General features: G+C 39.7%; 1 protein-coding gene across 1 annotated transcript; it reads left to right on the forward strand.

Moving 5' to 3' along the window:
• The first annotated feature begins 442 nt into the window (after window positions 1-442).
• On the forward strand, window positions 443-4,100 carry LOC129720899 (uracil phosphoribosyltransferase homolog). The gene is made up of 4 exons (XM_055672790.1): window positions 443-902; window positions 1,170-1,362; window positions 1,435-1,602; window positions 3,654-4,100. The coding sequence occupies exons 1-4, from the start codon at window positions 775-777 to the stop codon at window positions 3,834-3,836; spliced, it is 672 nt and encodes a 223-aa protein (XP_055528765.1). The 5' UTR covers window positions 443-774; the 3' UTR covers window positions 3,837-4,100.
• Window positions 4,101-24,828: the final 20,728 nt, after the last annotated feature.

The following is a 24,828-nucleotide window of genomic DNA, read 5'->3' on the forward strand; positions in this document are numbered from 1 at the left end:
AAAGCGCATGTTTGATAATCAGGGGACGCTATCATGATTATTACTTAGAGCTTATGAAATTTATTATTTTACATAAAAATAAACTAAAATATTTTGTAAAACGACAATGAATACAAAAACTGTTTGCGATGATGCGATTTTCAAGCAACGAGATACCATTCAGTTATAACAATACTCGTTACAAAAATAATGCTTATTTTCCTTGGTTTAAATTGACAGTCATTTGTTTCATTTTGACACTTCCACAGCTTCGTATCCGTTTCTCCCTCCCAGGTCTGAACAAGGCATAAGCAAGTTGAAATAAAAACTAAAATTTACTTGAACAATTGTATCGGTGCAGTATGTCGCTTAAAACGGTTCACACCTTCATTTATTTGACGTTTCTGTTGCCAATTCAAAATCAACATTATGTTATTTTTTTTTCTTCTTTAAAAGTTTCAAATGTCAGCTGGTGTAAAACGGTGTTGAAAAGTATAGCGTGCATGCTGCTTGCATGTGGGAAGAAAAGCGAGACACGGCGCTAGCGGTGCATTTCTTGTGCGCTGGAGTTGCGTTTCTTGATCGGCAAAAATGTTTTAAAATTGTTTAAAATCCCGCGAAGTGTTAGATGTTGTCAGTTTTCTAAGATATAGGGTATTGAAAACAGTTTCGCTGACTAGAAGAAAAGCTGTATTTCACTATATGCTCACGTACTTAGTACTGTTTCATTGTGACTTAGGGAAAAGCGCACATCTCGCGAATTAATGCGAATTAACTTTCCTTGAACAAGGTAAAATGTGCAGCGAAATTAATGACATCGATGCGGAACCAGTATCAACTAACCCGGCTGACTATGGAAACAACTTTAGAATCATCGATTGCAGTGATCAGATACGGGATCTCCAAACAATCATTCGAGATAAGTAAGTCGCCTGCAAAAACAGTCAATATTGGAGCTGGTATTAGTAACACGGAAATAAAGCATGTTTTATTGGTTTCAAATTTGAAAAATTTTCAAAAGGGACAATGTTTCCACTAAAGTTATCCAGCGGATCAATTCATTTCGTTTTTCTTTAATCCCTGTTACAAATTTACATTAAAACATTGTATTGTCATGGAATGTGCACGCGGCTTCAGGAAGTCGATCATACGCTGTCTCACTAAAAATGACTAACATGATCTATTTTTAGAAATACCACGCGAAGCGATTTCAAATTCTACGCCGACCGGCTGATTCGATTAGTGATAGAGGAAAGCCTAAATCAGCTGCCATACACGGATTGTTCGGTGGTTACACCGACCGGAGCGATCTACGATGGGTTGAAGTATCGGTCTGGAAACTGTGGTGTTTCAATCGTTCGTTCGGGTGAAGCGATGGAACAGGTTTGTTGTAGTTGCCCAATGTGCATGCTTTCCGATGAGTGAAATTTTGACCCTCCTGTTTCGCCCTATCAGGGTCTACGTGATTGCTGCCGATCGATTAGGATAGGAAAAATTCTGGTTGAATCTGATGCGGAAACCCATGCCGCGAGGGTTGTCTATGCGAGGTTTCCTGACGATATTGCGAGACGGCAAGTGCTACTTATGTATCCTATCATGGCTACAGGAAATACCGTTATACAGGTGAGTGGTGGAATTATCCAGAACAGGTTCATCGATGGGACTCGCATTTTTTGCTGTCGTTTCGCTAGTGTATGTTAATGTATGTGAATTGATCAAAATCGTTTCGAATTCGGACACGTTTCTTAGAATCATTTTAGCAATTACGAACACTCACGAAGCCAATTCGCTTGCGACTATTAAAATGGGATGTAGATAGTACAGTACTCATGATTGATTCGCATAAATCCATGGTTTTAACGGGAAAGCTCTTTAGATAGAAACTGTAAAGATATAAAATGGTCGAAGTGGATTTCGAGTTTAATAAACTGGTCAATATTTATTGACTGAATTGCTAATTAACTATGAACGCAAAATCATGAGCGATCAATATTATTTAGTAGGGGATCAGATCAATAAGGATCAATATTATTTAATAGGGGACACAAGAGCAACCGATCTGGTTGGACATTTTCAGGATGTCATCTAGTATGGAACCATTTAAATATTACATAACGCAGAATTTGGCAATTTTCAATACCCACCCACCCCCATGTATCGCAAATCTACATGTTTGTCACATGCAATATAACGCTTCGCTGAATACCCCCCCACCCCTGAGCGCGTCATGTATTATTTGAATGATCCCTATTCAAAAACTAGTCAATATAAAAGATTTGAAAGAATAAGATTTCAAAATCGGAAATACAAAGAAGCCTAAATCCCCATATGTTGGAGGGAGAAATTAGTAATTCAAACAAGTGGCGAACTTTATTTTGGTAAATTTGCAATCCGCAGTAGCAAAAAGATGTGCCAAAAAACAGCCACAACGCTGATCCTGTAACACACGACGGACACAATGATTCCTGACAATGGTTGACCCAATAGCTACAATCATTAATGTCCTTGTTTTGAAAGTAAAGCAAAGCTTAGGTGCTAACATTCCGCCCTCGGGTGTTGAGCCATCTGACTGTTAAAATTTTTTCTCGCATTCTTGAATTCGAATGTACAATAACTGGTTTGATAAATCAGTTGATTTTGGTGAAATCGTTGGCAGTTGAAGTAATAGAATCCAAAACTCTTCAAAGGTCGCTAAGATTGTTTTGATATTACTTTCCATAAGCACAGTAGTACTGGAACTGTTATTTTAAACGCCTAAGGATGAGGTTAGGCTGCGTTGCAGAAATCTACGTCAGTTGTTGGGTCAAGACGAAAAAGGTCTACCAAGCGTAATGCTCTTTTTGGCAACCTTCAAGAGTAGATAAAATTTTGCGATTGCGCTTAGTACGTTGAATGTATGGGAATGTAAAGCAAAATCCTGAATTGCAGGAATTCAAGTATATTGGTGTTATATTAGAGAAACTATTATTTGTATAATTATCTTGCGATTTTTACACAATCGCATAAATGTCTCAAACGCTGTCATTGTTATTTCAATAAACAAATGATCCTGTTTTCGGAAAAATTGTTCTCAATAATATGGCAATTTAACTACTCTTGTTTTTCTCTACTCGCCACAATGATAACAATTTTTTCGTAGCAAAATGCGGGAATATAATTCTAGGAAATGTTTTCAAGTTTTTTACATCACATAGTTAGTTTTCGTCACATTCGAGATCTGTGTCAACGTAAAATTGTCATGTCATTGTTGTACTTTGTCGCGACGATGTGGAGGCCGGGTGTTGTTCAGTCGCACTTTTATTCGACACACGACTAGACACAAGATTGAAAAAAAAACAATCTTGTCGAAACAACATTTGCAAATCGGATCAAACATAAAACATGTTTCCTACAAAATGCGAACGAGGATTCGTTCTATTTATTTGAGTCATTCAAAATCTCGGACATAAGCGGTGGTGTAATTTTATTAAAGAGAAGGGCAACTTGCTCTTGCTGCAGATGGAATTAGAATTTGGTTGAAGTTATGCTAACCGCTGAACAGCGTAAATTTTTCACTTCTGTCACAGGCAGTCATTCGAGTCAAATTTTACTAACAAAAATATCAATAGTTGGAGAAATATTGTAATTACTGTGTAATAATTGTTTCAATACGCTTTTTCTTTTTCTCCCAACAGGCGGTAAACGTGCTAAAGGATCATGGCGTGCCAGAAACATCGATAATCCTATCCAACCTTTTCTGCACACCGGTGGCTGCCTCAATGGTGGTGAAAGCATTTCCGGACATGAAAATTCTTACCTCAGAGCTACACCCGGTGGCACCAAACCACTTTGGGCAGAAGTATTTTGGTACGGATTAACCGCGACTTGGCCGCATGAATGTTGGTATTAGTACCGCTACACTAAAATGTATCCAATAAGTACAAGGTGACACTGCGACACAAATTTGTAACTTATTTATTTTTTAAGGCTTTTTAAGGCTCTTTTTTGTAATCACGTACCGTATGAGGTTGTTGCGTCCCTTTTTGTCAAAATTTAGTCTAGTGTAATAGTGTATGTCTTAAAGTCTAGAAGAATGTAAACTGATATTTAAATACAGTCAATATATGGTTTATTTAGAACTAGCTAGTTGTCGTGGCCGTTTTTTTCTGTGAAAGAAAATAACTCCAACTGTGTATAAGATTTAATCAACAGTAAAATTACGCCAGCTTTATTTCAAGTCAATAATTTATTACAACTAGTACAATGATATTTACATCTTTGGTTTTTCTTCAACATTTTTTTTGTTTATCATTCAGTTTAGAACAGCGTTATCTTGTTAACTTATCCATGTATGCGTGAATGTGTTCTTTGAACTGAACTGTATGTAGGTTTACAACGAGTTACTTACATCGAATGGAATTTTATTGAAAGTACATAGATCTTTGCTGTTGCGTAGGATGCTGCTGTCCTAGTCTGTATAAATACTTCGATTTGCAATCACATTACTGCTTGCAATACATTATTTCAACGTTTTCTTATGTTTCGCGGTCGTTTTCGGATGACTGAAGGAACTGATGTATGTTTCAATCGTTGCTAATCGTGGCATTCAGATGTCGCTATCATCGTCGTAATCGTAGAGCGGTGGCAGCACTGGCATGGCCACCGGTGAATCCATCAGTAGAAAGTCGGCACACTCCCGATGACCTGTGATTGAAAGAGCAATTATTAGATTACGCTTCAGGGATTAGGTTTTCAACGAATTAGATAAATTAATCAAACACAGCGGTTAGAAGGGATTAGTGGGACACACTGTCTTACTACAGGAAAGAGAGAATCACATTCAACCGTTAGGAAAGGTTATCTGATGTACATTCGAAGGTTAGAACTCATCACGTTCGTGCAGTTAGCTTCATTCTTCTTCATACAAGCGCAAGCGATTTTTTTTTTTTTCTTCACATAACATTTATTTGACACGGCACAAATACAATTTAATGTTTAACGGCGCCAATTATATCTGATGACTTAAAAACTAAAGCAAATTTTTTATCCTCGCTGCCGACTACGAGCTGAAATTAAGTCTAACTTAAAACTAGCATGGGATTTCCAATCAGTGTTTTGTTGTTCAATGGTCGTCTGATAATCGTCGAATGGCATGTATGGATTCGTTCTGCTGAGCCACGATGTCGTGAGTTGGGACAGAGGCTCGTAGTCCTTGGGTCCTGGTTCTGTTGTGCGGGGTCTGGTTGCTGGTTTTGTGCTTAAGGTTCAAACGTGTTCTTGTCGTTTTGTTGGGTGTAGACGGAGGGGAACGGGACTAGACTGGGGCGTGGATGGATTTCAGGAAAACGTATATAAGGGACATGTAGGATAGGTCACGGCTCGCCAAGACATCACGAACAGGAACAGCCGGCTGTCTACCCTCGGCCTGCAGGGAAGCTATTAATTTAGACCTGGCGTCACGGTGTACAGGGCATGACCAAACCACATGCTCTATGTCGTGATAACCTTCACCACAGGCACAGATACCACTTTCCCCGAGCCCAACACGACGGAGGAGCGCGTCAAATCTATAGTGATTGGACATAAGCCGGGACATCACGCAAATGAGATCCCGACCTACATCCAACCCCTTGAACCACGGGTTCGTCGATACTTTGGGGATTATAGAATGTAACCACCTTCCCAATTCCGCTCTGTTCCAAGCATTTTGCCAACTGATGATCGTATTCTGACGTACAAGTGCGAAAAATTCATTAAAGGCAATTGGTCTTTCATAAATATCACCGTTTGTTGCGCCCACCTTAGCCAAAGAGTCCGCTTTCTCATTACCCGGTATCGAGCAGTGAGAAGGGACCCACGCTAAGGTAATCTGAGTAGATTTTTCGGATAAAGCACTCAGATGTTCCCGTATTTTCCCCAGGAAATACGGAGAGTGCTTAACATCTTTCATCGATCGGAGAGCCTCAATGGAACTGAGACTGTCCGTAAAGATGAAATAATGGTCCGTGGGCATTTTTTCGATAATCCCTAGGGTGTACTGAATTGCAGCTAATTCTGCGACGTAAACAGAAGCAGGATTATCGAGCTTATGGGAGACGGTTAAATTGTTATTGAAGATACCGAAGCCAGTGGACCCATCAAGAAGTGATCCGTCAGTGTAGTACATATTGTCGCAGTTGATGTTTCGATATTTATTGGAAAACATTTTAGGGATCTGCTGCACGCGTAAATGATCCGGGATTCCACGAGTTTCTTCTATCATGGATGTATCGAAAAACACAGTAGAATCAGAAGTATTTGATAAGTCGACACGATTTGGAATATTCGAAGAAGGGTTAATATTTTGGGACATGTGATTGAAATACAATGTCATAAAACGGGTTTGAGAATTAAGTTCGATTAACCTTTCAAAATTTTCAATCACGGGACGGTTCAAGACCTCACATTTGATTAGAATACGAGAAGACAGGCTCCAGAAGCGGTTTTTCAATGGTAGTACTCCAGCTAAAACCTCCAAGCTCATCGTATGGGTCGACTGCATGCAACCTAAGGCGATACGCAAACAACGATATTGTATTCGCTCCAGTTTGATCAAATGTGTGTTTGCTGCGGAGCGGAAGCAGAAACACCCGTATTCAATAACAGACAATATCGTTGTTTGGTAAAGCCTTATAAGGTCTCCTGGATGGGCTCCCCACCATTGTCCGGTTATTGTACGAAGAAAATTCACTCTTTGTTGACATTTTTTCATCAGATACCTCACGTGACAACCCCAGGTGCCTTTAGAGTCGAACCAGACACCAAGATATTTGTGTACCAAAACCTGAGAAATCGTTTTACCCATTAATTGTGTTTGAAGCTGAGCAGGTTCATGCTTCCTAGAAAAAACTACTATCTCAGTCTTCTCCGGAGAGAATTCGATACCTAGCTGTAAAGCCCAAGCAGACAAATTGTCCAAGGTATCTTGCAATGGTCCTTGCAAATCGGCAGCTTTGGCTCCTGTAACAGAGATTACACTGTCGTCTGCAAGTTGTCTTATCGTGCATGAATTTGCCAGACATTCGTCGATGTCATTTACATAAAAGTTGTAAAGAAGGGGGCTTAAACATGAGCCCTGGGGAAGACCCATGTAGCTAATGCGAAAAGTTGCCAAATCGCCATGCGTAAAATGCATGTGCTTTTCGGACAACAAGTTGTGCAAAAAATTGTTCAAAATTGGAGAAAATCCTTGTCGGTGAAGTTTACCCGAAAGAATGTCAATAGAAACGGAATCAAAAGCCCCCTTAATGTCCAAGAACGCAGACGCCATTTGTTCTTTACGAGCATACGCCAGCTGAATATCTGTTGAAAGCAACGCAAGACAATCATTCGTCCCTTTGGCACGGCGGAAGCCAAATTGAGTTTCTGATAGTAGACCATTTGATTCGACCCAGTGGTCTAAACGACGGAGTATCATTTTTTCCATCAATTTCCGGATACAGGATAGCATTGCAATCGGCCTATAAGAGTTGTGATAAGAAGCTGGTTTCCCTGGTTTTTGGATGGCGATCACCTTCACTTGCCTCCAATCCTGCGGTACAATGTTTTGCTCCAGGAACTTATTGAACAAGTTCAACAAGCGCCTCTTGGCATTGCCGGGTAGATTCTTCAACAAGTTGAATTTGATTCTATCTAATCCAGGCGCGTTATTGTTACAGGACAGGAGGGCAACTGAAAGTTCTGCCATCGTAAAAGGTGATTCTATCGCGTCGTGGCCCGGAGACGCATCGCGAACAATATTTTGCTCAGGAACAGAGTCCGGACATACTTTCCTGGCAAAATCAAATATCCACCTACTTGAAGACTCCTCGCTTTCGTTGACCGTTACGCGATTCCGCATTCTTCGGGCTGTGTTCCAAAGAGTGCTCATCGATGTCTCCCTCGACGTCTCGTTCACGAACCGACGCCAATATCCACGTTTCTTTGCTTTAGCCAAGCTTTTAAGCTTGGTATCAAGCTCCGAATACCGTAAATAGTCGCCAGGTATACCTCCCGTCTGGTAGGCCTTAAACGCGTCGGATCTTTGCGTGTAGACATCGGAGCACTCTTGGTCCCACCACGGAGTGGGAGGCCGTTCTTTGATCGTTACGCCGGGATATTTCTTCGTTTGGGCTTGCAACGCGGCGTCGAGAATCAAGCCCGCGAGGAGGTTGTATTCTTCAAGTGGTGAATGATGTTGAATCGACTCGACCGCTTTTGAAATCATTTCCTCGTATAACTTCCAATCGACATTTCGTGTGAGGTCATACGGAATGTCAATTGGTCGCATGCGAGTTGACCCGTTAGTAATTGAAATAAGAATAGGCAGATGGTCGCTACCGTGAGGATCGAGGATTACCTTCCATGTGCAATCCAACCGTAGCGACGTCGAACATAAGGATAGATCCAAAGCGCTTGGGCGCGCTGGAGGTTTCGGGATACGTGTCATTTCACCGTTGTTTAAAATAGTCATGTCGAAGTCATCGCAAAGGTTATAGATTAAAGAGGAGCGGTTATCATTGTATGGGGAACCCCAAGCCACGCCATGAGAGTTGAAGTCTCCCAAAATCAAACGTGGCGAGGGAAGAAGTTCTATTAAATCAAAGAGCAGCCGTTGCCCAACCTGTGCTCTGGGGGGAATATATATTGAGGCAATACAAAGCTCTTTACCTTGTATTGTCATTTGACATGCGACAACTTCGATGCCTGGAATCGAGGGGAGGTTAATACGATAGAAAGAATAGCACTTTTTAATCCCTAAAAGTACTCCTCCATATGGGGTGTCTCGATCAAGGCGAATAATATTAAAATCATGGAAGTTGAGATCAATATTTGAAGTAAGCCAAGTTTCACAAAGGGAAAATGCATCGCATTTGTTTTTATTTATCAAAACTTTAAACGAATCAATTTTTGGTAAAATACTTCTACAATTCCACTGTAAGACAGAGATAGAATCCTTCATATACGCAGTTGAATTAGGCATCGAAGGATACAATCGCTGCAAGGAGAGGCCATTGGGCAGTCAACTGCTTCAAAAATGATCTAACTGTTGGGAGGAATGCTGTAAGAAAAATTTTAATTGGATCGGGTACATTGAAAGTTTCAAAAATCCAGTCCACAATGTCAGAAAATTTCACTAATCCAGAGTTTGTTTCATCAACTGGGAGTGTAAAAGGAGCAACTGGGGTTTTAGATGTTCCTGGCAGTGCTGGGAACTCCTTCTGGGACTTTAAATTTGCCAGCCCAGGAGGAGTTTGCTTCGGTTTTTCCGCAGCACTGTTTGGTTTGTTTGTAACCTTCATTTCACTTTGAGAAATCTTAGGACCTTTTCTGGGAAGTTTAGGAGAGGAAACACTTTTCCTCTTTCTAGACTCCCCAGGATTGGCGTAAGATGCTCCCGCTGGTGAATCGTCAGAATCGGTTTCCTCAGAGGGCAACAGATCGAAGGGGTTCGAAGTAACGGGAGAAGTGGTAACGGTCTTCTTCAGCATGTCAGCGTAGGAACGCTTTGAACGCTCTTTGAGAGACCGTTTTATTTTATCCCTGCGCTGCATGTACACCGCACATGTCGAGAGCTCATGCAGATTTTCTCCGCAGTGAATACACTTTTCAGCGTTAACACTGCAAGAATCTTCCGCATGAGACTCCCCACACTTGCCACAACGTGCCTTATTGCAGCAGTAGGCGGCTGTATGGCCTAACTGCTTGCAATTCAGGCAGTTCATGACGCGGGGCACGTAGAGCCTCACAGGGAGACGAACCCGGTGGATCGAGACGTGGCTTGGTAGTGCAGACCCGGCGAACGTAACTCGAAACGAGTCTGACGGAGTGTATACTGTTTTGCCACCGATGATCGATGCTGACCGCAATTGCTTGCAGTCGAGCACCTTTACTTCGGGACACGTTTTGTTCTTAAAGCACCCTTTGGCACTTTGCAGTATACACTCGACGGACAGACTCGAATCGGTTATGACACCGTCGATCTCCACGTCTCGTGCGGGTATGTAAACGCGATACTCGCGTGTGAAGAGCTCAGAGCAAGCTATATCGTTGGCCTCTTTCAGGTTACCGACCACGACACGGAGCTTGTTAGGCCGGACCTTGGAAATTTCGGTCACGCCCTTGTACTCCTTCGTCAGGTCTTTAGAAATCTGCAAGAGGTTCAACTTTTTCGATTTCGGTCCTGCCTTTGGCCGAAAATAAACAGTATAGCTGCCCTGGGCTCCGTCTGGGTAAAGCCTGGGGCGAGGGGGGACTGAAGAATGAACAGGGGAGGGGGTAACAGAAGGGTCAGGGTCAGAGGGGTTCGGGGATGGTGGCGCGGGAGGCGAGGGATCTACATCCATCGCGCTATGTTTAGCGCACTAGCGCTGACAAGAACACGTACCTTTTTATTTCTCCCTTCCAGTAAGGTTGGTTGTCCGATCGTTCGAAGTAGCAGCCGTTACAGCCAGCAGCACCAATACAGCAGCACCAAACAGCCACCAGCAGCGAGCCAGGTGTGAGATCACTCCACACAGCGATACGACTCGCTGACACTGATGGCTTCTTCTTTTTCCTCGTTTGTGTCTCGTCCACTGCTGTAGCACAATCCAGCCAGCAGCCAAATCGGCTTACGCACCAGCTGGCAGTCACGATGCGAAACAGTTGCACAAAGGAACGACCTTGAACCCGGATTTATTTCACTCGACCAGGCAAACAATGCCAACACTTGTTCACACGTCTTTTGTTTTATACTCTATCGGACCGATCACCAAACACGTCCAGTACTGATGCGTGTTCGGCACAGAATGGAGCGCAAGCGATTTAATTGTTGGTAGTTTTCGGCTTTTCTATTATTTTCATATAATTTTTAAACCTGGTTTACGGTTACTTTGTTTAGCTGGCCACTTTCATCAATACATTACTATTATTTTTCTTCGTCAAGCTTTGTTTTGGCTAGTTTTGTTTTATGTCACAATGATTGGTTTTCGGTACATGTTTATTTTTTCTGATTTTGCTATTCATCATTACTATTATTTCCATCTATGCTATATATAAAGTAGTGCCATTCGACTAGAGTAAATATTTCATATCTCATGGGTTACATATGATGGATTGAATATGAACCTTAAACTAAGTGGGCTGGCCGAAAACCCATTCGCAGCGGATCTAGGCGGAGGTTGGTTCTCACACACAAAAGGATGTCGATCACCGGGAAGCTAAAACGAGATTGGATACACAGCAAAACTTTAATATATTAACAAGGAAGTTGTTGGTCAAGCCATGCAAGCTTAAAAACTAGTAAGGCGTTACGTGAATAACATATTACAGAGAAAGCAACGGCGATTTCTAGCGTCTTTTATTTTTGTTTTGTTAGAATAGTTTGTGTTTGGCGCTCTTTTCATTAATCTTTTTTGCGTTAGGATGTTATGTTTCACATATTGACAATGGGATTTCGAGCTCTACATTTTTACTTTATAAACAAAAAGAAAAATGGCCAAAGAGTATGAAAAAGAATGTGTTTTGATGTTCAAATGAATAATTAGTCTTTAAATACTAAAATGCAACGTAGATGGTAAAACCGAATAACAGAAGCGTCGACGAACATGTCGTATAATTTGAAGTACATGGTCGAATTCATCTTGAATCTTCGAACTTTCATGGCATTTCCTCATACACATTTTCAACATTTGACTAGGTTCTGCGCAAAGTTTGTAAAAATAATCTGCCCAAAACGGTTTTTCATTAGATAAAATAAATTACTCCAAATATTGAACTGCAATTGAGTGTACAATTATGAATTCATATTAGCTTCATTCAAGTATTCAATTACAAGAGCTTAAAAATTCTCGAAGGAAGAAGTCTGTATATTTGGTGAGCATATTGCTCAAAAACTTTCTTTGCTCTAATTTTTCAAACAAAAAAAAGAACAAAATTTTTTTTGTCACTTTTATTCCGTTCCTGGAAAGATAACTCTGGTCGACAAAAGCGGAAGAGCTTATACTTTTTAACCATTCCTGTGAATTTGGTGCCATTGATAAATGCAGGAGAGCGTTAAAAAGAATTTCTCACCGGGTTCGTCGCTACTACATTTGCTTACTTACGGGAAAACTCATTCAAGTCTCTAAAAAAGTTGTTTTTGTTATGGGCGTCAAACTTCACTTATTTTAATTTTTTTTTAAAGAAAGTTCAATATAGCTAAACTAGGTTGTAAATGGGTTGTCTAATAATGGAGAAATGAAGGAGAAAATTTTCCAAAAAAAGCTGAATAAGTTTTAGCTAAAACCAAATATCTTAAATACCAATATAGTTCACTTACGTGAAATTATGAAGACAAATTGAAAATGACAGAAGCGTTAGTCACCTTTTCGACCGCTAGGTGCGCCACTTCTGACGACATGCGAAAAAGAGTAACTTTTGACAATAATATTACCCTATTGGGTACACTGAAAAAAATGCTCATTTTATTGTGAAGTGGACTCGGCCGAATATTTTATAATAGTAAACTTCGTCAATGTATGAGGCAATCCATGGGTGGTGTTCCACGGTTTGTACGTTTGTCGACCTCCGACAATATTTTGAGTTGTAAAATAGCGACTTCCGGTGACTGGAAAACTGCCGAAAATGACCAAATACCACCAAATATGGGTGTTTTTTTAACCAGAATGACGCCAGAAATTGTCTCCAAATGCCAGTTTGAAATCAAAAATGGCGACTTCCGGTTTCAGAAAAATAGCGACAAATGACCAAATATGGGTATTTCCGCGATTGTTATGATGCACTGAAGCCACAAATCGACCTCAGATAACATTTTGAATTGTAAGATGGCGACTTTAAGTGATTGGAAAAGAGACGAAAATGACTAAATACCACCTAATATGGATGTTTCTTTAACTAGAATGACGCTCAGAGGCCAGAATTTGTCTCTGAATACCATTTTGAAATCCAAAATGGCGACTCCCGGTTTCTGAGAAACAGCGAGATATGACCAAATACCACCCAATATGGGTATTTCCGAAATCGTGATGATGCACTGAAACCACAAATCGACCTCAGACAACATTTTGAGTTGTAAAATGGCGACTTTTGGTGACTGGAAAACTGCCGAAAATGACCCAAAAACAACCAAATATGGGTGTTTCTTTACCCAGAATGATGCTCAGAGGCCAGAAATTGTCTCCAAATGCCGTTTTGAAATCCAATATGGCGACTTCCGGTTCCTATACAACAGTGGCAAAAGACCAAATAACACTCATTATGGGTATTTCCGGGATTGTTATGATGCACTAAAGCTACAAATCGACCTCAGACAACATTATGAATTGTAAAATGATGACTTCCGGTGAATGGGAAACTGCCGATTAAACGATGATTGCATCATATTCGTTTCGTTTCCATCACTGCTTGGGATTAGTTTACATTTACACGTCGTGGCCTGATTATTTGAATATTTCTTCTTCGTGCCTCGATAAGCTACATCTATTATATTATCAATATCAAACTCCCGGAATGGCGTTAGTTTTACATACAAACAGTATACGCACGACATCTACAACATATTTTTTTCTGTGCAAGTATGAAATTGAGTCAACTAAATATAAATTGAGTAAACTCAGTTTCGTGTGTGAGAATGTCACACGCTCACAGAAATTCAACAACAATGCACAGTGGTACAATGTAAGGCAATGTAGGCGGACATGAGTTTTTCGATGCGATTTTGTGGTTTTAGAGTAAAATTTTTTTTCTAAGAACTTGTTTCTTATATTTAGTCTATTTTTTATGTGCAAATGAAAATTAGGGTGTTCCTGAAATCGACTAAATAAAAAAACTAACTTTTTTATTTGCAGAAATAAATGTATACATTCATCGGCACAGTTGTAGATCAACTAACTTTCGGTATTTCTTCACAATATTTATACAATATTTGTTCTTTCAAATGATACCAAAAAATATTATTTATGTTTGCCCTAAACGGAGACATTAATATTTTAAAAGGGCCTATTTCTAAAATAGAAATAGTGAAAACTCTTCATCTGTACAATATATCGACAATGTTTTTTCATCAAAATTGGCGTATTTTTGATTAAAGTTACCGAAGAAAACTTTGTTTTCAAATTTGAATTGAAAAAATAGAGCGAAAAGACTGTTTTTGGAAACCAAATTTAATGTCCACAAAAAAGTTATTTAGAATTAGTTGATCTACAAGTTTGCCAAAGAATGTTTACAATTTTTTATGCAAATAAAAACAAGTTAGTTTGTTTTCATTTCGTTGATTTTAGGACCACCCTAATTTTCATTTGCACATAAATAGAGGACTATGGATAAAAAACAACTTTTTACAAAAACTATGGCTTTAAACCGCAAACCAAAATCGCAACGAAAAGCTTATGTCCGCCTAAAATGACTTACTGTACCACTGTGCAATCAGTTTAGTTACCTTTTTCACCACAAGAGGGGGTGTTTCCTGTCCGTCTTCGCGGAAATATATGGGAAATTCGAGAGTGAACTATATTGTTATTTGAAGATATTTGCTAAAACTGTTTGATCTGGAGTGACTCAAGCTCCCCGAAAGGCTGCGTTGCCGGATGGGGGAGAGCTTACCTGAAACTGAACGAAACCGAAACAGGCTTTGTGCCGCGAGCTGAAGTGTTTCGGGATAAGGATGGAGGAAGTAAAACTACAATAAACACTTGAGGCAGAGGATCAAGACGGTAGGAGGAACGTCTTCGTCAGCGCAGCTGACGAGAGAGACATACCGTGATATTAGGGATGCTATCAAGCAGCTCAAAATAACAAATCAGCTGGAAAGAATGGCATGGCAGCGAAGCTTGTCATGCCATCCAACATCGAAGTCGTAGCCACGCAACATCGAATTCGTAGCGCTGAAGCAACTTTGTTGGACAGGACAGAAGGTATAGAAAAGCGTGCATCGGGCGGCTATTTTCTACCAGAGCTCTGACACCACCAGCGAGCTGGGAATCGGTTTCATAGTACTGGGAAAGATACGCCAACGCGTGATGGGATGGCAGCCGATCAACGCAAGAATGTGCAATTTGAGGATAAAGGGCTGGTTCTTCAACTATAGCATTATCAACGTGCATTACCCACATGAACGAAGACCCAACGAAGAGAAGGAAACGTTTTACGCGCAGCTAGAGCAGGGCTACTATAGCTGCCCGCGATGGGACGTGAAAGTTGGCATTGGGGACATGAACGCTAAGGTAGGACGAAAAGTAATGTACCGTGTCAATGGCCGTGTCTAATGATAACGGCCATCGGTGGTAAATTTTGCGGTTTCCCGTGGGATGGTAGTCTGAAGTAGTTTCTTCCCCTGCAAAGACATTTACAAATCCACATGGAGATCTCCCGACTAACAGACAGAGAATAAAATCGACCACGTTCATTGACGGCAGGCTCTTCTCCGATTCGGACCACTATCTAGAAGCTGGGTGCATGAGCTTAAAACTCTCGACGATGTATAACAATTGTCGAAGTCGAACGCCAAATATCAAGCAACTGCGGGACGCCGGGATTGCACAGAAACACGGGCAGCAGCGGGAGGAAACTTTACCCACGGAAGAGAAGCTTGGCGCAACTCTTGAGGATAGCTGGAGGAGCATACGATCCGCCATAGGTAGCACTGCTGTAGCGTTACTAGGTACAAGGGAGACAAACCATAGAAATGACTGATTTGACGGCGAATGCAAACAGATAGCCGAGGAGAAGAACGCAGCACGGGAGAGAATGCTGCAACACCGTACGAGAGCGAACATGGAACGATTCCGACAGGCATTATACAGCCTAAAATCAGTCCTCCGAAGAAAGAAGCAGAGCAAGAGGACCGAGATTGCGTAGTGATGTAGCGTAGTATCAAGCTAACGACACTCGGAAGTTCTATGAGATGCTGAACAGCTCAAGTAAAGGCTACGTGCCGCAAGCCGATATGTGTAGGAGTTGGACGGCAATCTCTTCACGGACGAGTGTGAGGTGATCGAAAGGTGGGTCTATTGAACGGCGATGGAGTAGAGCGCGAGAACGGTATGACAACTGATCTTGGTGCACGAACAGAAGACAACAGAATTCCAGCCCCCGATCTCCTGGAGATGGAGGAGGAGATTGGCCGGCTGAAAAACAATGAAGCTGCTAGAGTGGACGTAATTCCCAGCGAGCGGTTGAAATAGTCGTGCACTGGGTCATTGTCGAGATTTGGGAGGAAGAACGTGTACCGGAGGAGTGGATAGAAGATATTTTGTGGCCCATCTACAAAAAGAGCGACAAGCTGGAGTGCTGCAATTACCGGCAATCATGTTGCTGAACGCCGCCTACAAGGTACTCTTCCAAATACTCTGCCGTCGGCTATCACCATCTACGAAACAGTTCGTGGAGCCCTACCAGGGGGGAATCATAAGTGCCCGCACCACCACGGATTAGATATTCGCGGTTCGGTAGGTTATGCAGAAATGTCGTGAATACTATACAGGCTTTGTTTTGCTCATCTTCATCTTAAAGAGAAAACAGTTTTCTTCCCTCTTAACAACAGCGAGCTTACATTCAATGTGCATCACACCATCTGCTGTAGAGAGAGCGCAGAGTAATCGTTTCTCTGACGAAAAAACGCTCCTTATTTGACAGAGCAAAAATCCAGTGAAACTCTTGTAAATTGCTCATCCGCGCACGTGAGAAAAATGAAATAAATTGCTCGGCGACCAACTGAGCATTGCGTTACCGTTCTCATTGCTCTGGGGTGCAGCAAAAACAGTATAAAATCGAACTTTCTGCAGAATTCGCACCCATGGTGAGTTGTGAATCTTCCTATAATATTAAATTCGAAAACGGTTAGCATGTGGCTTCAATGTGAACCTAAATATTTTGATATTTGGCCAACTTCTCTTCTAGTAAAGGAGAAGCCAACGAAAACTACTCCCTCTTAAACTGAGAGAGCAAATAAATGTTTATCCCTAACACGTGAAGATAAAAAGTGAAAAGGAACTCTGCGACTGAAATACTCTACGCCTAAATGTGGATAATTACTCACTCTGTGTGAGAGAAAGTCTCGTTCTCCAAGGGGTTTGGCAGGTAGAAAAGGAAATTTGGGCAAAAATCAAGAGAACTGAAGAAGCCTGATACTATATGACCACACACCACTTTTCATCGGTTTCAAATCGACATACGACACAATCGATCGAGATCAGCTATGGCAGATTATGCACGACTTTGGATTTCCGGATAACTAACGCGGTTGGTCAAAGCAACGATGGATCGAGTGATGTGTAGCTCAAGTATCGGGGGCACTTTCGAGCCTCTTGGAAACCCGAAGAGATTTAAAGCAAGGTGATGGTCCCTCGTGCGTACTGTTCAGCAATGCCCTGGAAGGTGTCATAAGAAGAGCGAGGATTAACACGAGTGGCACGATATTCTAAAAGTTGGCTCAACTGTTTGGCTTCGTCGACGATATTATCATCGAGTAGAATTCGCCGCCACTCCGAGTTAACCATCTACAAGACGCAGATCAGACCGGTAGTCCTCTACGGGCATGAGACATTGGACTATGCGCCCTTGCGGTCTTCGAGCGGAAGGTGTTGCGTACCATTTTCGGTGGACTGCAGATGGAGAACGGAACGTGGAGAAGGCGAATAAACCACGAACTACAGGAGCTGCTTGGGGAGCCATCTATGCCCACATCGCTAAGATTGGCTGTGCATGTCGTAAGGATGTCAGACGACAGCCCGGTAATGGTGGTTGTAGGAACCAATCCGTCAGGGATAAAACGGAGAGGTGCACAGCGGGCAAAGTGGATCGATCAGGTGGAAGACGGCCGCCAGACCTTACGCAAACTGCAGAGCTGGAGAGCTGCAGCCATGGACCGAGTGGAATGGAGACGACTCTTACGTACAGCAAATACCCCACTACGGCCTGGGACTGTTGGGTAAGGTATGAAGGTAAGAATCCAGTGTAAATTATTTTATAAAATGTTACGTTCTAAACATACTTTCTTGAAAGAGCTTGCTTACTGTTAGATGTTACAGTAATTGTAAATAATATTAAAATAAAATTACGGGTTTTTATGCCTATTGAAGAAGTTACTCGATAGAAGTAACACTTGAACAGGCTTTTCCCTAAGGAGAATTTAATAAAAAAAAGAATGCCGGACAACAATCCCGCAAAAATGGTGTTCGTCTCGCATCCGGCCGGTACAAGACGTAGAGGCGCGCAACGAGCTAGGTGGTTGGACCAAGTGGAGCGAGATCGCGGAAGTGTAGGACGCTCAAGAAACTAAAGACAAGTGTCCATGAACCGAGTGCGTTGTCACGCAGGTGAAATCTACCAGGAAACCAACCATATGTTGAACAAAAATAATTTTCAGAAATCGGATTTTGGGTTCTACGAAAACTCCACAATGTTAGCTGAACATTGATAGTTCAAACCTGGAAAAAAAAATTGTGAAGAAAAACAAATGTTTTTTTTTTTAAATTTTTAACAGTTTATATTTTTTGGAAGGATAGCATTATTATCTACAACTCAGTCAATTTGATTCAAATGTCCGCCCAAAGCTTTTGTGTCTCCGGGAAACCTAACTTTACGAATTTTTCCTGAGCTGAGTGCATATTGATGATCAACATATTTTTAACACCGAATCGGTTTGTTTAATCGGTATAGTGTCTTCGGCAAAGTCGTAGAAAATAATTTTGTTGTTTAAAAAATAATTACATACCTAGTAAAGTAAAACCTGATTTTTGTTTTTAAATTTTGACTGTTAGTTTCTTATTTCTCAGAGTTCAAAAATCTTTCAATTTTGAGTAATTATTGTATTGTTTAGAAAAAAAAACAAGTAGAAAAAGTGAGTTTTTAGAAATATTTAATAATATATTTAAAAATAATATTTTTGTATTTTTTCTTTAAAAAATTTTGTCCCACACTATATAATATTCCTGAAAGGACAAAAAACTGTCTACAACTTTGCCAAAGACATTATACCAATCAAGTTTTTTTCTTTTTCTCTTTTGAAAACTTTCAGCGTTTTTGTTCCTCATTTCTCAATGATGAGACAGCCAAGCTAACCTAGTAAAACCCTTGTAAAAACAAAAACAAAAAATGAGCAGTTTGGAATACCCAATTATTTTTAGTTTTTTATTTAAAAAAAATACAGCGTATATTTTTATCGGGAAGATAAATTTATTTTGTATAAATCTACTAACGATGTCACACCAATCAAACAAACCGTTTTTGTACTAAAAATATCAATACCATTTTTATAAAATCTCTTCACAAATTAGTCGTGATTTAAAAAAAAAAAAAACACTGGTATCACAAAATGACATCATTAGCCCATAGAAACATTTGTGCAAAGTTTCAGTCGAATCAAAAATGACAGTTAAAAAAAATTAAGCGCCGTATTACAGAAGAGACTAGAAACAAACATAATGTCAAATGTCACTGAAATTTTTTGTAAAAAAAGAGCTGAAATGTTGATCTCATATTTGTTGATGCAAAGTTTATGACCTTTCTCTAAATCAGCAAAGAAATCCAAATAATTGAAACGCCTTCATAGTCAAGAAAAAAACTAACAAAATATATTCACAAGTAATGCTTTGAATGACTAAAACACATCTAAACGCGACGAAAACAAAAAACTCTAGAATCTACTCTAAAATGACTTCCAGCAAAACAAAACTGGAGGCCAAACAGAAAATTGCCAAAGCTTAGCTCAAAATTCCTGAAACCATGGAATGGTCAAAACAAAAATTAATTTCTAATAAAGTTGTAAGGAGTCAAATAAAAGATTGAAAACAAAAATGTTTCAACATGGCTTTCGTAGAATCTGGAAAGGTTAAAACTTTTCTGCAATTTAGAAAAGATAAAAAAATAAGAAATACACCAAATTTTATTAAAAATGCATGAAAACGCTCCAAGAAGCAAACTTGTTGGAACCGGTTAGAACAGAAAGTAAAAAAATATAGCTTCAATTTTAGTTCAAAAAGTTCTCAGGAAAATAGGAAATCCAAAAACGTTGAGCATCATGAGAAGGCCGAAAGCTACTATCAAAAATTTATTTCCAATTAACAGTGCGTCTTGAACTGTCCTACAGATCAGACGTTTTTTCGGTTGCTTGTGGACTGGTCTTTGACTGCCTATAGCTTCAAAGTTTGTGTTTTGTCAGTGTGTCTTTTAAAGACTACCTGAAAGTTATTTCCCATCAGTCTTTCTCAAGACTACCTACTTTTGAATTTAACATTTGTTTTAACTTTTTTCGTATCACCTGAAATGGCTGGACGGAAAAAGAAACCTCGCATCGCTGCGGGGAGGAAAAGAGAGGCATCTCTTTCTGACACATCGAGTGTCTGTAGTGACAATCCTTTTGATATTTTGCCTGAGCAAGAAGCTGGTGAAATGGAAGTTACCAATAATGAAACTATACAAAATATAAAATCTTTAAAAAAGGAGAAAGTTCCACCTATTGTGGTAACTATTTCTTCTGAATTTAATATATTCAAAAAGGAACTTTCAACGTTTGTTTCTGACGTTAAAGTTACCTATCAAATTGGCCGTAGAGGTGAATGCCGCTTATTAGCCGACTCAGTAAAGGGTCGTGATCGTCTTGTTCAGTATTTAACTGTCAAGATGTACAAATTTTTTACATATGACACCAAGAACGCCAAGCCGTTCAAGGTTGTCTTGAAAGGTCTCACCAACGATCAAACCGTTGATGAGATCAAACTTACTTCAACAGAATTACTTGGCATAGCCCCTACCCAAGTAATTCTAATGAAACAAAAATCACGAGGCGAAAACAGTCAGAGAACTGGAATTTCCCTTGTTAATTATTTAATTCATTTTAACCGCAATGAGGTCAACAACTTAAATTTTTTTGAAAAAGCACATGCTTTGTATAATGTGCGTGTAAAGTGGGAAACTTATAGGAAGTATGGCGGAGGTGAAAAGCATATCACCCAATGCCGTACTTGCCAACGTTATGGCCATGGTTCCAAATTCTGTAACATGGACCAAAAATGTCTTAATTGTGGAGACTCTTCTCACAAAAAGGAAACATGTCCTGTGAAAGAGAGTAAAAATTTTCGCTGTGCGAATTGTAACGGCAACCATATGTCAAATTTTTATCAATGCCCAGTCCGTTTAGCAATTGTTAAGGCAAGGCAAGGTAAACAAAATTCAATTTCTCAATTAAAACCAACTTCAAAACAAAATTCTCCAAGCGTACCAGTGACGCATAGTTTACCTACTCCTTTGCATACCCGTTTAACTTATGCACAGGTTACAGGTAGTTCGAACATTATACCGCCTAGTGTTGGTAGTTCGAAAATGACCGTTAATATGGGTAAGCAAAACACGCTAGAAAATAATTGTATACCTATTACTCCAGCTAATATTGCTGCCGAAAATATTTTTTCTAATGTCAACTGCCTGGGGCCTATTACGGCAGGTAAACTTTCTTTTTTGCAACAGGCAATGTTCGATCTTATGAACGCCATGTTGCAGGCAAAATCAATGTTTGAAGCCATTCAAATAGGCACAAATTTTACTATTAAAATTGTTTCTAATTTAAAATTTAGCAATGATTTTAAATAAAACAATTAAAATATTAAATTGGAATGCTCGCTCATTGAAGGCCAATGAGAATGAGCTTTTTAATTTTTTAACAGTAAATAATGTGCATATTGCAATTATTACTGAAACATTTTTGAAACCTAACATAAAATTAAAATATGATCCCAATTACGTGGTTCATAGATATGATAGGATTCAGGGTTCCGGCGGTGGAGTTGCAATTGTTATTCATCGCCGAATCAAACATCGTGCTCTTCCCCATCTTGAGACGAAAGTTATTGAAACTTTGGGAATTGAAGTTCAAACTGAACTTGGGATTTTATTTATTGCCGCAGCATATTTACCATTTCAATGTACACGCGAGCTCAAAAATTATTTTAAAGGTGATTTACAAAAACTCACCAGAAATCGTTCGAAATTTTTCATAATCGGCGATTTTAACGCTAAACATCGTTCATGGAATAATTCTCAAAGTAATTCCAATGGCAAAATTTTATTCAATGATTGTTCTTCAGGATACTATTCTATTTTGTCTCCGAATAGTCCTACATGCTTTTCTTCTGTAAGAAACCCTTCAACAATTGATTTGGTGCTGACAGATCAAAGTCATGTATGTAGTGATTTGATCACACATGCTGACTTTGATTCTGACCATCTTCCAATAACTTTTTCTTTATCACATGAATCAGTTTTAAACCCTATGAGCTCTGTTTTGACGTTGGACTAACGTCTATATCGAAGTTAGGCACCTGAATTTAAAAATCTAGTAATTCAACCGGGGAAAACCAGGGAAAAGTGGTCAGGTTTTGAGCGCTTATATATCAGTCTTTTCTCTTCAGAATTTCGAGGTTTTGGCATCAAACGATCAGAAATTCTTTTACGGTTGAATTTATGTAACAAAAATAACCTATTGTTCGAGATACACTATTGAAAAATTGATAAATCACATCGATTGTCTAAATCATACCGAGCAACCAATCACCACCTCTCTTCACAAGCACAGTCGACACTAACGGATACAACCGATCTGACTTTGTAAACAGTCTCGCAGCTTTCAACCAATAACGAGCTCGCTTTCGGTAGCTGCAACAGGTATTTCAACACCGTTTTAAAATGCTTCTTTTATCATTACCACTGAACAGATTCTAAACACCAATGGCTTGATTGATAGGGAAAATATTGCGCGAGATTGTCATATAATAATTTAAATATGTTTTCGATACTAAACTAGTTAAAAGTTGTGTTAAAAGTCGTGCACATTCAACCAATCACAAGCTCGCTTCTTGTTTGCTCGCGGATGGATTTTTGCTTTGGGCTATATAATAGCCTGTGTCGTCTCATAGCAAGTGGAAGGCCTCATCAGTTAACAAGTGGAAGGCCACCAGGCCGGTCTTGTATAATCAGCAGCGGTGGCTGATTCCAGCGGCCAAACTGAGCTGCAGCAGAACCAGAGCGGTAGTATCAGGCAGCAGCGGCGGAGGTAGTGGGCAGCTGCATTTCTTCATTCAGTTCGGTTCTCCTTCGATCTGAGTTGGACCCCACCAGCGGTAATCCAATTCAGATATCGTTGGGTGAAAACTGCACGAAACTGCCAGAACTGCCAGAAACTGCACGAGCCAGCACCGCCACTAGGAAAGCTACCGCCATTTAGTGTGTGTGCAGTGTGCACATATAGCGTATGTGCATCTGTATTGCTATGACATTTGCGATGATAGGGATGGCGCTGTTGCGTGTGTATGGCTAGCTATATCGTGTGTAAGACACTAGCATGTGTAGCATATTATGGCTATTGCGTGTATATCTTCAGCGTGTGTACGGATAGTTATAGCTTGTGTGTGGATAGCTGCTGCGTGTGTAATGATTAGTTATAGCGTATGTATGGATAGTAATAGCACATGGTTGGATAGCTTATGCGTGTGTATAGATAGTTGTATCGGATGTATGGAAAGGAATAGCGTGTGTATGGATAGCTATAGCTACAGCGTGTGTATGAATAGTTTTAACGCGTGTTTAGATAGTTATAGCATGTGTGTGAATAACTATAGCGGGTGTTTATCGAAGATTATTATTGTCATTGAAAATATTAAAACGTCTTAACGAACACAGTTGTGAATTTGATTTTACAGCAGCGATTTTAACTTCTTCAGCCAGTCTTTATTCATCGAGGAAAAATTACTACCTATGAATGATCAACACTTATTTACTAGAAATTTGATTTAGATCAAAACGGGTTCTTTTGAGTATCATAAATTATTGGTAAAAAGAGTTGCAAGTTTTCTCAATGAGCATTCATTAAATTTTCGTTTTTGTTTCTCGGTGCGCGGTTTTGATTTTGTTTCTCGCACACAGAGAAAGAAACAAACTTGTCGCTATCGTGAAAAATAACAAAACAATTAGAAATGCTCTAAATCACAACTGAAGAAGTTAAGATATTATCCTGTCACTCGCCCAAACCTTGATAACAACTACCGAAAAACGTGTGATTGAGCTCTTGCTATATTGAGTTATTGAACCAAACGTTTTTGTTTTTCAAATACATGAAGTTATATGCTGGGCTGGAACTAACCTAGCATGAGTTTTATCGATTAAATGTCAAACAATTTTCAAATTTAAAATTTTCGTTTGAATCGTTCTGGGCTCCAATTTCAGATAGTTTCTTAAAGTTTGCTTTTTGCTTAGATAGGAAAATTTTACCAATTCGCTCAATTAAATGATTGTCTTGGTAGTGCAGCAAACAAAGGGTTGATTCGAATATGTATGAAATGACAGCGATTAAATAAAAGATATCCATTCTTTTAGTATATATTATTATTTATAACGTTTTAACGTCTCAGCATTCAGAAATGCACTGTTAGATAAAATTGCAGCAAATACTAGAGTTGCAATTCTCTCTATTATTTGTTTTAATGGAATATAAGAATACCGTAGTCCAACGTCATGCGGTCGTGTCTTGAATACCACCCTCCTACTTTTTAATTATAACAAAGCTAATTGGGAAAGATACAAAAATTATATTGAGAGAAATTTCAATAATGAGCTTGATTTGCAAAACGAAGTGAATATTGATTCCGCTTTGGAAGCATTAAAATGTGCAATTGTTGATGCCAGGAATTATTCTGTTCCAAAGGCTCAAGTGAAATTTGATTCACCAATAATTGACGAAAATCTTCAACTTCTAATTCGTTTGAAAAATGTCCGCAGACGTCAATATCAACGTTCTCGTGACCCTGTTTTTAAAACTATTTATAAAGATTTACAGAAAGAGATTAAACATAGATTTACTCTTCTGAGAAATCAAAATTTTGA

This window comes from Wyeomyia smithii, chromosome 2 (assembly GCF_029784165.1).
Source record: "Wyeomyia smithii strain HCP4-BCI-WySm-NY-G18 chromosome 2, ASM2978416v1, whole genome shotgun sequence".
Taxonomy (NCBI): Eukaryota; Metazoa; Arthropoda; class Insecta; order Diptera; family Culicidae; genus Wyeomyia; species Wyeomyia smithii.